At 34.5% G+C, this 13875-nt stretch overlaps 1 protein-coding gene across 12 annotated transcripts in view; it reads left to right on the plus strand.

Moving 5' to 3' along the window:
* The window catches only part of SOHLH2 (spermatogenesis and oogenesis specific basic helix-loop-helix 2), a 73814-nt gene that overhangs the window by 31101 nt on the left and 28838 nt on the right, over positions 1-13875 (plus strand). For 9 of the 12 annotated variants that reach the window (XR_012017058.1, XM_072797405.1, XM_072797407.1 and 6 more), the window contains 3 exons: positions 11192-11339; positions 11489-11580; positions 12655-12776. Coding sequence is in view for 9 of the 12 variants with exons in the window: in XM_072797405.1 (XP_072653506.1) it covers positions 11192-11339; positions 11489-11580; positions 12655-12776 (362 nt within the window). In the remaining 3 variants the exon portion in view is untranslated. The remainder of the gene's footprint in view (positions 1-11191; positions 11340-11488; positions 11581-12654; positions 12777-13875) is intronic. The other 3 variants (XR_012017057.1, XR_012017056.1, XM_072797412.1) reach the window with 2 other exon arrangements.

Below are 13875 nucleotides of genomic sequence, written 5' to 3' on the forward strand. Positions count from 1 at the left end.
TATAGAATTCAACAGTAAAGTTATTTAGGCTTGGAATTTTCTCTGTGGGAAGTCTTAATTAAAAATTAAATTTCTTTAATAATTGTAAGACTAGATTTTCTGTGTTTTTCTTCTCAGTTGGTTTAATTTATGTCTTTCAAGAAATTTGTTTAATCCAAGGTGTTAAATTTATTGAATGACTTTTTGTTCATGATATTCTCTTATAATCTTTTTAATGTCTGCAGATCTCTGATGATATTCCTTCTTCCATTTCTGGAATTGATAATTTGTGTTTTAGTTCTTCTTGATCAGTCTAACAAGTGGTTTATTAGTTTTACTGGCTTTTTTCAGTGAGCAAAATTTTTATTCATTGATTTTTTTGTAGTATTTGCCCATTTTATATTTGGTTCCACTCTGTCATTTCCTTTTTCTTCTCTATTGTGCTCTTTTTTCTATTTTCTTAGGTAAGAAACTTAAATCATTGATTTTAACCTTCCTTCCTTCCTTCTTTCCTTCCTTTTTTCCTTCCTTCCTCCCTCCCTCCTCATCCTAAAGATTTATTTATTTTAGAGAGAGAGAGTAAGCAGGTAAGGAAGGGGAAGAGGGAGAAGGAAAGGGGAAAATCTTCAGGCAGACATCTTGATGAGTGTAGAGCCCAACACAGGGCTCAATCCCACAACCCTGAGATCATGACCTCATGACCAAAACCAAGAGTCAGCCACTTAACTGACTGGGAAAAAAAAAAGTTTGCAAAACATATATAAAAGAATGTTTATGATAATTAAGCAATTTTTATTCATATATCCAAAATTTTCATAACTAGCATCTATCTAGACTTATTTAACCAACTGAGCCACCCAGGTACCCCACCTTTTCTTCTTTTCTAATAAAAGCATTTAAAACTATAAATTTCCTTTATAAAAGTTTTTTCTTATCAGTGCTTTAAATGCATTTCATAAATTTTGACATATTAGATTTTCACTGTTATTTGGTTCAAAATACTTCTCTTTCTCATTATCCCTTGTAATTTTTTCCTTGACCACTGATTATTTAGAGTGTGTAACTTGTGTAACTTTAATTTCCAAATGTTGGAGATTTTCCAGATATGATTTATGATTTAATTACATTATCATCTGAGAGTATATTTGGTCAGGTTTCTATCCTTTGATATTTTCTGAGATTTGTTTTATGGCCCAAAGTATGGTTGCCCTTGATGAGTATTCCACATGCACTTGAAGAGAATATGTATTCTGCTGTTTGGGAGTATAGTGTTCTAAATATTAATAAGGTAGAATCGGTTAGTAGTGTTTTTCATATGTATTCTGTATCCTTATTGATTTTCCTGAGAGTTAAAATCTTGAGTGATGACTATAGATTGCTTTATTTTTTACTTCATTCCTGTCAGTTTTTGGTTCATGTATTTTGAAATTGTTGGTTGCCTGTCTTTTTTTTTTAATTTTTTTTAAATTTTTATTTATTTATGATAGTTACAGAGAGAGAGAGAGGCAGAGACACAGGCAGAGGGAGAAGCAGGCTCCATGCACCAGGAGCCCAATGTGGGATTCGATCCCGGGTCTCCAGTATCGCGCCCTGGGCCAAAGGCAGGCGCCAAACCTCTGCGCCACCCAGGGATCCCTGTCTTTTTTTTTTTTTAAGATTTTATTTATTTATTTGAGAGAGAGAGAGAAAGAGCACATTCAGACATATGAGTGGAGGGAGAGGCAGGAGGCAGAGGGTGAAGCAGACTCCCTGCTGAGCATGGAGCCAATGCTGGGCTCCATCTCAGGACCCTGAGATCATGACCTGAGCCAAAGCCATACACTTAAACTACTGAACCACCCAGGCACCCCAGTTGCCTGTCTTCTTAATGAACTGACTGTTTATCATTAGGAAATAATAAGCGCAAATTATCTATACTAATACTTCATCTTAAAATCCACTTTTATATTCATATAGCTTTTTTATGAAAGCATGGTTTTTCTTTAACCTAAATGTCTTTATACTTAAAGAATATCTCATGTAAACAGCATGTAGATGAATCTTATTTTCCTTTTAAATTTGCCCATTCTGACAATCTCTACTGTTCAATTGGAATATTTATTTTATTTACATATAATTACTGTTAAGTTTGATTTTAGGGACATGATTTTTCTGTTTTCACTAGCTCTATTTTCCTTTCCGTTTTTCTCCTCCATTGCCTGCCTTCTTTGGGATTAATCAAGTATGTTTTAGCATTGCTTTTTATCTCCTATATTGGCTTTTGAGCTGAAGTTATCATTTTTTAGTGGTTCCTCCAGGGTTATAGCATGCATCCTTAACTTACATAGTCTACTTTGATATTATGATACTTAATATACAATAGCATATTTCCACTTACCTTCTATTTTTGTTATAGTTGTCATTTTACTTTTACATATATTATCAATCCCACATTTTTATTATTTTTGCTAAATTGTAAGCTATTCTTCCAGTTATGTTTTGCTATGTAACAAATTGCCCTAAAACTTGGTAGGTTAAAACAACAGCCTATTTATCATATATTACAATTTTATGGATCATAAATTTGAGTATCATCAATTTGATTCTGTGATTCTTCTCCACATGGTGTTTAGTGTGGTAAGTGTTTAGCTGGTAAATGGCCTGTCCAGAGAACTCAGTATCTACAGAGATATTCTCTTGGTGGAGGGTGGTTGAGATGGGTTGCTCTCTTTCCCTGTAGTCCCAGCACCTCTCCACATGGTTTCTCCAGCCAGCCAGCCAGACATCTTGCCTCAAAGCTCAGGGTTTAATGAGACCAACACTGAAGCTATGTCTTCTTAAATGCTAGTCCTAGAACTGTTGGTAGTCACTTCTCCAGGTATCTTTGGATTAAAGCAGGCACAAGCCATCAGAGATTCAGAGGGAGAGGAAATTGATCCTACAACTTTATTGAAGATAAATATTTTTCAGTCATTTTAACCTATAACTATTGTTTTATCTTTTAGCTCAAATTTTAGATTTTTTTTTTTAGTAAGACAGCATCTTCACCATTTGCAAGATTATTTCTGAGTTGCAAAAATTCTTTCTTCATGTTTTTTCTGTATTACCATGTTTTTCCCCTGTATTCTCCCATTCAGTCTTGGCTGCCACAACCAGACAGGTAGAAAGTGTGAGAATACTTTGTTCTTGCATCTGAAGTAGAAACCTCAGCAGCAGACATAACTGCTCCAGATCTGTCAGAGGCCTACTTTTGGTTTTTAAGATATTAATAAATTAGAAATAAATCAGCCTTTTATGTATGCCACCATACGTGTTATGTCTGATACTCATCACTTATTTGTGTAAATCATATTTCCATCAAGTATTACTTCCTCAAAGTAAATAATGAAATAAGCTATTTTTACATAAAGGACAAATTGGAGATTTTGATACCAGCTGACCTGCAGGGTGAGAAAACTAAACGATATTCTTTAGGTTAAATGGGAATGATAGCAAATGAAAAGTTGAATCTTTAGGAAGGGCTAATAGAATCAGAAATGATAAATATGGGAGTAAATATTAGAAAACAGACAGTTTTCCTCTATGTTTAGCTAAAATGCATCAGACTGTTATAAGTGAAAATTATTATGTTGTGGGACTGGTAATACTGTTCACTCTTCAACAAAACAAAGGTTAGGGACACTGATACCCATGCAGTCAAAAAATTGTGTATAACTTTTGACACCCCCAAAACTTAACTACTAATAGTCTGCTAGTGACCAGAAGCCTTACTCATAATATAGACAGTTGATTAACATGTAGTTTTATTATATACTGTATTTTTACAATAAAGAAAGTGTTATTAATAAAATCATAAGGAAGATAAAATACATTTATAGTACTATACTGTATTTATTGAAAAAAATCTGTTTATAAATGGACCCATGCAGTTCAAACCTATGTTGTTCAGGGATCAACTGTATATGTAGATGTAGTACATATGACAACTATAGCATGAAGGATGAGTGGGGCAAAGGTACTTACATCATTGCAGAATTTATGTATTTTATATAATGTCATAAAATTTTAACTCTAAATAGACTGTGAAAAGTTAGATATATAGTGTAATCCCTGAAGCAACACTAAAGAGATATGCATAAGGCATAGCTTTGAAGCCAATAAACAAATTAAAATTGAATTTTAAAAATTATCTAAAAGAAGATAAGATAGGAAGAACAAAAAAGCCAAAGAAACTACAGGGGAAAAAAAAAAAAAAACATAAAACAGTAGATCTTTATCCACCTGTATCCAACTTCTAGCACAGATTGTCTGAATGAATAGAAACAAACAAACAAAAAAAAACCCCAAGATTTTTCTATCTGTTGTCTCTAGAGACCACTATAAATATAAAGACACAATAAGGTAAATAAATAGAAAAATATATACTGTGAAACATATGTATAAGACTAGACTGGCTACATTAATACCAAATAAAGTAGACTTCAAGACAACCAGTATCACTTGAAATAAAGATTAGCTTTTCATAATGATGAAAGAATTGATTTATCAGAATGATACAACAATCACAAATAGTATATGAACTATGTATTTGAAGCAATAATTCACAGAATTAAAGATACAAATATCAGCAAGCATTATTGGAGATTTTACATCCCTCTCTCAGCAGTTAATTAGACAACAAAGATCAGTAAGATATAGATGTGAACAGTATTAACCACCTTGATCTGGTAGATATTTATAGAACATTATATACAGCAACGGCAGCAGAATACGCTTTCTTTTCAAAGACACATGGTACATTCACTTAGATAAATTGTATGCTGGGGGGTATAAAACATTTCAATACATTTAAAAGAGTTGAATTCACAAAGAGTATGTTCCCTGACCACAGTGAAGTTAAATTAGAAATCAATAAGAATTAGATATAAAGGAAAACCTCAAATATTTGAAAACATAAAAACATACTTCTAAATAATCCATGGGTAAAAGAACAATATCACAAGAAAAATTAGCAAATATTGCAAACTGAATGATGGTGAGAAAAGAATATTTCAAAATTTGTGAACTGTCAGCTAAAGCAAAGCTATGGAAAACACTATGGCTTTAAATGTTTATATTAGAAAAGGCAAAAGGTCTAAAAATCAATGACCTAAGAGTCCATTTTAAGGAGCTAAAAAAAAGTAGAGTAAATTAAATCCTAAGTAAATAGAGGGGAAATCCCTGGGTGGCTCAGTGGTTTAGCGCCTGCCTTTGGCCCAGGGTGTGATCCTGGAGTCCTGGGATCGAGTCCCACGTCAGGCTCCCTGCATGGAGCCTGCTTCTCCCTCTGCCTGTGTCTCTGCCTCTCTTTCCTGTGTCTTTCATGAATAAATAAATAAAATCTTAAAAAAAAAACAAAGTAAATAGAAAATGGGGAAATCAGGCAGATGAGGTGAGAGACTTTTACCAATATCTTGAATGAAAAGTGAGAGACTTTTACCAATATCTTGAATGAGGAATTATTGCTATATATCCTGTAAACATTTAAATATAAAAAGGGTATATTTTTGAAGAATTTTATGCCAGTAAGCTCAGCCAGTTAGACAACATGGACACATTTTTGAAAAACACAATTTACCAACACTGACATCAGATGAAGCAGAAAATCTGAATAGCCCTATATAGTAAAGAAATTGAACTTGTTATTAAAAACCTTACCAAAGAGAAAACATTAAGCTTAGGTGGTTTTACTGATGAATTCTGTCAAACATTTAAAGAAGTAATATCAACCTTAAGTTCTTACAGAAAATGGAAAAGAGGAAATAATTCCTAACCCATTTCATGAGGCCAGCATAACCCTAAACCTAATGAAGACATTATTTAAAAAAATAAAACTACAGACCAATATCGCTCATGAATAGGGACATAAAAATGCTTAACATAATTTTAGCAAATCAAATCAAGTAATATATGAAGATGTAATACATCATGACCACACCAGATATATCCTAGAAAAGCAAAGCTGATATAACATTCAAAACATCAATCAATGTAATTCACATTACACAGAATAAAGGAGAAAAAACATATGATTAACAGATTCTGAAAAATTACTTGACTACATTCAGTACTCTTTCAAGTTTAAAAAACAAAACAATCTTTAAATCATACATGGAAGAAAACCTTCTCAGTCTATTAAAGGGCATCTATGAAAACCGATGGCTAGTATTGTACTTAATGATGAAAATCTGACCATGTTCCTTAGATCTGGAAAAAGTAAGGAGTGTACATTTGTACTACTTCTATTCATCATGGACAAAAATGTCCTAGCCATTGCAGTTAGGTAAGAAAAAGAAAAGCATACAGATTAAAAAGGAAGAAGCAAAGCTTTCTTATAGATGGCATGAATATTGTGTGAAAAGTGCAAGGACGCCTACAAAACAACCCTATACAACCAAAAGATTAATATAGCAAGGTTGCAGGATATAAGGTCAATGTATAAAATTTAATTGTATTTTTATACATGAGTAGCAAACAATTAGAAAATGAAAATTAGGACACCTCCGTGTCTCAGTTAGTTAAGCATCTGACTCCTGGTTTTGGCTCAGGTCATGATCTTAGGGCATTGGGCTCTCTGCTCAGGTCATGATCTTAGAGCATTGGGCTCTCTGCTCAGTGTGAAGTCTGTTCGAAATTCTTTCTCCTGCCCCCTACTTGCATTCTTTCTCCTCTCTCTCAAAGAAATAAAATCTTAAAAAAAAAAAAAGAATATGCAAATTAAAGATAATTACCTTTTTTAAAAGATTTATTTATGTATTCATGAAAGACAGAAAGAGGCAGAGACATAGGCAGAGGGAGAACCAGGCTCCCTGCAGGCCAATGTGGGACTCTATCCTGAAACTCCGGGATCATGCCCTGAGCCAAAGGCAGATGCTCAACCGCTGAGCCACCCAGGATCCCAAAAATAATTACTTTTACAACAGAGTAAAAAAAGCCTTGTAATACTTAGGAAAAAATATGCAAAAGACACATAGGATCTATACATTGATCACTCAAAATATTTCTGTGAAAACTAAAGAAAACCTAAATCATGCATTATACCATAACTACAAATTGAAAGAATCATTATTGTTAAGATAGTAGTTCTCACTGAATTGAAATATAACTTTATTTGAATATGAATCATAAATCCAGTAGGGATTTTTTTGGGTAAAAATTGATAATCTGATTTAAAAATGGAAAAGACCTAGAATATAAAAGGACTTAGAATAAAGCAATCTTGAAAAACTACAACAAAATTGGAAGAAACTATCTGACCTCAAGACTTAATATACAGCTACAATAATCAGTATGTTACTATCCTAAAGGTTGACCAATAGATCGATGGAACAGAGTATCCTAATACTGGGCCCACACATTTGTGTTCACTTGATTTTCAATAAATCACCAGAGCAAACTTATTGGGAAACAAATCTTTTCTATAAATGGTCTTTGAATATCTGGATATCTAAATGGAAAACAATGAACTTTGACCCCTTACTCATACCATATAAAAATTAATTCAATATGGAGCATAGACAGATCTATATTATAAAACTAAAACTATAAAGCTTCTAGAATAGCACAGTTTAGTAGAACTTTCTGCAGTGTTAGGAATGTCCTCATTTGCATCCATTGTCTAATGAAGTAGCTGCTAGTCATTATGTAGTTGTTGAGTTTTTGAAATCTGTCTATTGTAACAGGAAGTTAATTTTAAATTTTATTTAACTTTAGTTTATATTTAGATAGACTAATGGCTATATATGTCTATGTAGACCGGTCTAATGGGCTATATTGGACAGGACAGCTCTAGAAGAAAGCATACGAAAATGTCTTCATAAGCTGAGGGTGGGCACCTGTTCCTTAGACCTAGAAAACAATAACTATAAAAGAAAGAATAGGTGAATTCGACTCATCAAAAATGAAAACTTTTGCTATCAAAACATACTAGTAAGAGAGCAAATCGGCAAAATATAGATGGGGAGAACACATTTGCAAAACAAATATGCTGACAAAATTCTGGTATTACAAGATACAGTGAAATGATAGGACACTTGCACCCCAACGTTCATAGCAGAGTGTCCACAATAGCCAAACTGTGGAAGAAGCCACATTGTCCTTCGACAGATGAATAGATAAAGAAGATGTGGTATGTGTCCACACACAATGGAATATTACTGAAGCATCAGAAAGGATGAATACCTACCATTTGCTTTGACATGGATGGAATGGAAGGTACTATGCTGAGTGAAATAAGTCAGTTGGAGAAAAACAATTATAATATGGTTTCGCTCATATGTAGAATATAAGAAATAGTGAAAGGGACCTTAGGGGAAGAGGGGGAAACTGAGTGGGGAAAAGTCAGAGAGGAAGACAAACCGTGAGACCCTGACTCTGGGAAACAAAAAAAGGGTTGCAGAAGGGGAGGTGGGTGGTGGGATGGGGTAACTGGATGACAGGCATTAAGGAGGGCACATGATAAAATGAGCCCTGGGTGTTACACTGTATGCTAGCAAATTGAATTTAAATAAAAATGTAAAATAAAAAATAATAAAATTCTGGTATTACAGATAATAAAGAACCCCTAAAGATCAATACCAAAAAGATCTGCAGTTCAGTTAAAATGGAGATAAAAATACTTGAACAGACACTTCACAAAGGAAGATATGCAAGTGACCAACAAGCACCAAAAAAAATGCTTAACATAATTTGTTATAGAAATGCAAATTAAAGTATGAGGTACTACCATATATACCTCAGAAAGGCCAAAATGCTAAAATTAAAACTGCTGACAATATTAAATGTTGTCAAGGATTTGAAACAACGGGAACTCTCATACACTGATGGTGGGAGTGTACAATCATACTATTTTGGGCAAAGTACTACCAGTTTCTTATATATTTATAAAATTAACCCATTAATTCTATTCTTAGATATGTTCCCAGAGAAATAAAAACATGCATTCACAAAAAGATTTACAGAATGATCTAGCAGTTTTATTCATAATGACCAAAAACTGGAAACAGTGGAAGTGTTTATCAGTAAGAGAATGGATAAATAAACTGTGGCATATTTATACTATGGAATACTATTACTCAATAAAAAGGAACAGATTACTGATAATGAACAAATCTCAAAAATATTGTGCTTAGTGAAAGAAATCTTATATCAAATGGCATATGCTATAAGTTTTGACTTATATGAAGTTCAGAGACAGGCAAAACTAATATGAGATGGAAAAATATCAGAAATGTCCCTTTTGATAAGATTGGGAAGGAATATAAGGAACTCTCAGGAGTTGTGATAATGTTAATTAGGGTTTTTGTTACATAGTTTTTTGCATTTGTCAAAACTCAACCTTTAAGATGTGTATATTTGTTTTATGTAACTTTTATTTGAAAAAAATAATTAACTTTCTAGCTAATATGTTTAAGAGTTTAGTGTCTTAAGTTTACAATTTACTTTGAAATGCTTCAGTATAATGAAATGGATCACTGTACGGCCAGTGGGATGATTCATATGTGACAAAGCATGTTCATTGTATATTCTAGGTAGGTGCAGTATATATATGTTCTCTTTATAAATCCTTCTTTCAGCTTTTAAGCATTAATATCTTAAATTCTTTCAGTCTTTCTGTGTCTTTGAACATTTTCCTAATAAATGTTGGAAAAAAAAGTAATATGATTTTTTAGTGTAAAAGTGACTTGTACCCAGCAAAAATATTTGGGAAATATAAAAAAATGAAAAGCCCAACCATCCAGAAATAACTATTACTTTATGGTTTTGCTTTCAAGTCTTTTTATGTGCTTTATTTTTACTTTAATGTCTGTGATCATATTTTATATATTTCCTTATGTTTTATACTTATATCCTATAAAATATTCTGTTTTTCCCGAGTAAGGTTTATAGCATATCATTTCCCCTGCCAGATAGTATTCTACTGAGTTAGTATACTATAGATTACTTAAGTACCCATCTATTTTGTGTGTTTAGGGTTTTTTTTATGACTTACTGATATACCACTATAATGGATATTGTTTCGCAGAAAGTTTGTTCTGTTTTAGGCCCTTGTAAGTGGAAGTACCACATCAAAGGGTATGAAAAATTTCAAAAAGAAAAAGAAAAAAAGAAAAAAAAATTTCAAAGCTCTTCATACACATTTGTCAAATTGTTGACCTTTTTTCTAGAATAGTCCCTGAGATACCTCTATAGAACCCTAAAAGAGGTTGCTCAAAGTTTAGTTAAGACACCACTGACCTAGAATATTTGAGTTATTCACAGGCTATATATCAAATTGCATTTTCTTTAAGATTTTTTTCTGAGAGAGAGAGCATAAAAAAGGGAGGAAGACACAGAACTCCTAGAAGACTACCTATTTTTTAATGGATTTTTTTTTTTTTTCCATTTTGAGGCCACAGATTCCTGCTGGTAATTGGCAGAACCACCATTTGACTACGTGTGTGTGTGTGTGTGTGTGTGTGTGTGTGTGTGTGTGTGTGTGTGTGTGAAGGTAATGAACAAATCTGTTCAGCACAAAACAGGTGTTTAATAATGTTGGTTAAATGAATGCATGCATAAATGAAGGTACCAAAGGCTTAGATTTACATTTCCTGTGCATTTCCTCTCAGAACTGTGAAAGACTTAGGTTATCAGGCTGATACTAGCCTGAATGATGTTCTCATTTGCATATTGGTTTTTTGTTTCATTCTCATATCTACCTCATGAAGAAAGCAACTTTCTGATTTTTCTTTGGCTCAGAACACAGAGTTACATGTAAAGCCCATGTAATTACAAGATACTAACTGATCTGTTTTTGGAAGTGTGGTCCAGGTCACAGTGACATGAATTGTCTCTTGTTTTTTGTCTCCTAGGCTCTAGTGTGAATCACAAAAGCACTTATGTGTAGCATACCTCTCTATCCTCTGAGGGAGGTTTCCACAGGCAGGGTCATCCTCCACACTGCAGCAGGCCCGGGGCAAGGGAACTGGGGCTACCGTCACCACAAACATTGTGCTTGACAGCAGTGTGAGCTGATGCCCTAGGCAGCTTTGTGGTTCCAGGGCCTGGGGAAGCTGCTGGCTTATGGGGACATGGCCTTTCTGTGAAAGAGACTAGATGGGAAGGGAGGTAGTTCCTCTGAAAACAAACCCAACAGGAAGGATTGTTTGTCCTTGTGTATAAGGAAGAAAATGAGACTATCCTTTCTCTGCTTTAGAGAACGAATCAAGTATTGCTGTGAGCAGCTGCGTACTCTGTTACCATATATAAAGGGGAGAAAGAATGACACGGCTTCTATTCTTGAGGCAACCGTTGATTATGTGAAGTACATCCGGGAGAAAATCCCTCCAGCTATTATGGGCCAGGTATCTGACTCCAAGCCCTTGAATTTTATCCTCATATATAGTGCTTTAAAGCCATAGTTTTATTTTTTATAATTGGAAATATATGTGTGTTTGTATATATGAAAAAATATCTGTATCTAAAAAGAGATTTTTCTCTCTCTCTCTCTTAGATTACGGAGGTACTTCAGAGCAATAGGAGGTTTTGTAAGAAACAGCAAATGTCCATCCAGCTGTCCTTTCCAGGCACAATCATGGCACAAAGGTATGATGAGGGCTCTTGTGCATTGGAAGTTGGCTTGTTACTTTCCTCTGATGCTAATGCTAGAAGTATTGTAGACAGACACTGAACCCACCTGTAATGAAAACTCAGGTATTTCATTAAGAATCAGTGAGCTTGGGAAGCCCCGATGGCTCAGCGGTTTAGCACCGCCTTCAATCCAGGACATGATCCTGGAGACCCGGGATCGAGCCCCACATCGGGCTCCCTGCATGGAGCCTGCTTCTCCCTCTGCCTGTGTCTCTGCCTCTGTGTATGTGTGTGTGTCTCTCATGAATAAATAAATAAAAATCTTAAAAAAAAAAAAAAAAAGAATCAGTGAGCTTGGGGTACCTAGGTGGCTCAGTCATTTAAATATCCAGATCTTGATTTCAGCTCAAATCATGATCTCAGAGTGATGAGACCAAGCCCTGCATTGGGATCTGCCCTGGCCATGGAGCCTGCTTGAGATTCTCTCTCTCTGCCCCTCTAAGCGCCCCCCTCACCATGCATACACACATGTGCAAGCACTCTCTCTGTCTCAAAATCAGTGAACTCTTCCCATTGCCAATGTGTGTCATTTAGTCACAGAGATAAAATATATAATATTCTCAGTCCCATGATCCTTTCATCATTTGACTCACTTCTATTTCTTCTCTTAAAAATTCCAAAGATCTTAAAGTAATGTTTTATCTGTAGTGATGATCATGACTGGCAGACCCACAGGGGCAGGATGCATTCTAGCATTCCTCTGTTATAGGAGGTCATGGGCCCTGGAGCAGTCCAGACCTGTTTTAGTTGGGAGTTTTTGAAGAATATGCTAATACAAAATGTGACATGCCAAATGAATGTCCCTTATTTAGTATTATTAGAATACATAAGCAAGGAAAAACTATAAAGCAAATCATTCCTCCATACCTGAAATTATCATCATGAATCCTATTCAAACCATTTGTTCTTATGCCTAAATCATCCATAGTTTAGGCTCTGTGGACTTGAGTGATAGTAGAACAACTGAACTCAGCAGTGTGCATGTTGTCTTCCTTGAGAATTGTATAAAGTGTTTTTTTGTCATTTAAGGGAAAATGGTGTGTTGACAAGCACTTATTCACCTATGAGAGGGATCAGATTCCTGGCTAATAAGTGCTTGAATGTGTACTCTGTTCCTGCCTCAGGGGGCTCCTTGGATGAACCTGTAAGAGGTGAGTTCCACCTGATAACCTGTGTGGTTGTAGTATGCTAGGGTTACTTGGATGTCCTATGCACTCCTGTGTTCCTGTACATTCACTGCTGTAGCCGGGGAAAGGAGTAGGGCTAGAAGGTTATACCATGAGTCCTTTTGGTGTTGCCTGTTTCAGGTACACAAGATGGCCACAGGCATTCATATGGTGTTATCTCAGAAATTGAGCTCAAAATTGACCATTGTTACTGGAAAGCTCATCATCTTTTTATGGAGGAGTAATTGACATATAACATTATATTAGCTTCAGGTATACAAGATGACGATTTGTTATTTATATACAGTGTGAAATGATCACTGCAGTAAGTCTGCTTAACATCTGTCAACAAGATTATAATATTCTTTTTCTTGTGATGAGAACTTTTAAGATCTAGTCCCTCAGCAACTTTCAAATATATAGTATAGTATTATTGATTGTAATCACCATGCTGTACATTATATCCACATGACTTTTCTATTTTGTACCAGGAAGTTTTATACCTGGTTGAAGTATATACCAGTTTGACTGGTTTCACCCATTTCATCCCCCAAGCCCCATCTCTGGAAACCACCAGTTTGTTCTGTGTATCTCTGAGCTTGATTTTTATGTGCTTATTTTTTGAGATTCTGTATATAAATGAGATCATACAGTATTCCTCTTTCTCTAACTTATTTCACAAAGCATAATGCCCTTAAGGTCCATCTATATTGTCATAAATGGCAAGATTCCATTCTTTTTTATGGCTGAATAATATTTCAGTGTGTGTGTGTTTATAGATCTATATCTATCACATTTTCTTTACCCATTTATCTATCAATGGATACTAGGTTCTTGGCACTTGTCAATGATGCTGCAATGAACAAAGAGGTGCCTATATCTTTTTGAGTTAGTATTTTTATATTCTTTGGATAAATACCCAGAAATAGGATTGCTGGATCATATAGTAACACTATTTTAATTTTTTTGAGGAACCTCCATATTGTTTTCCAGTGGCTACATCAATTTACATCCCCACCAACAGTTCACAAGTATATATATCCTTACCAACACTTATTATCTCTTATCTTTTTGATAATAGCCA

This window comes from Canis lupus, chromosome 24 (assembly GCF_048164855.1).
Source record: "Canis lupus baileyi chromosome 24, mCanLup2.hap1, whole genome shotgun sequence".
Taxonomy (NCBI): domain Eukaryota; kingdom Metazoa; phylum Chordata; class Mammalia; order Carnivora; family Canidae; genus Canis; species Canis lupus.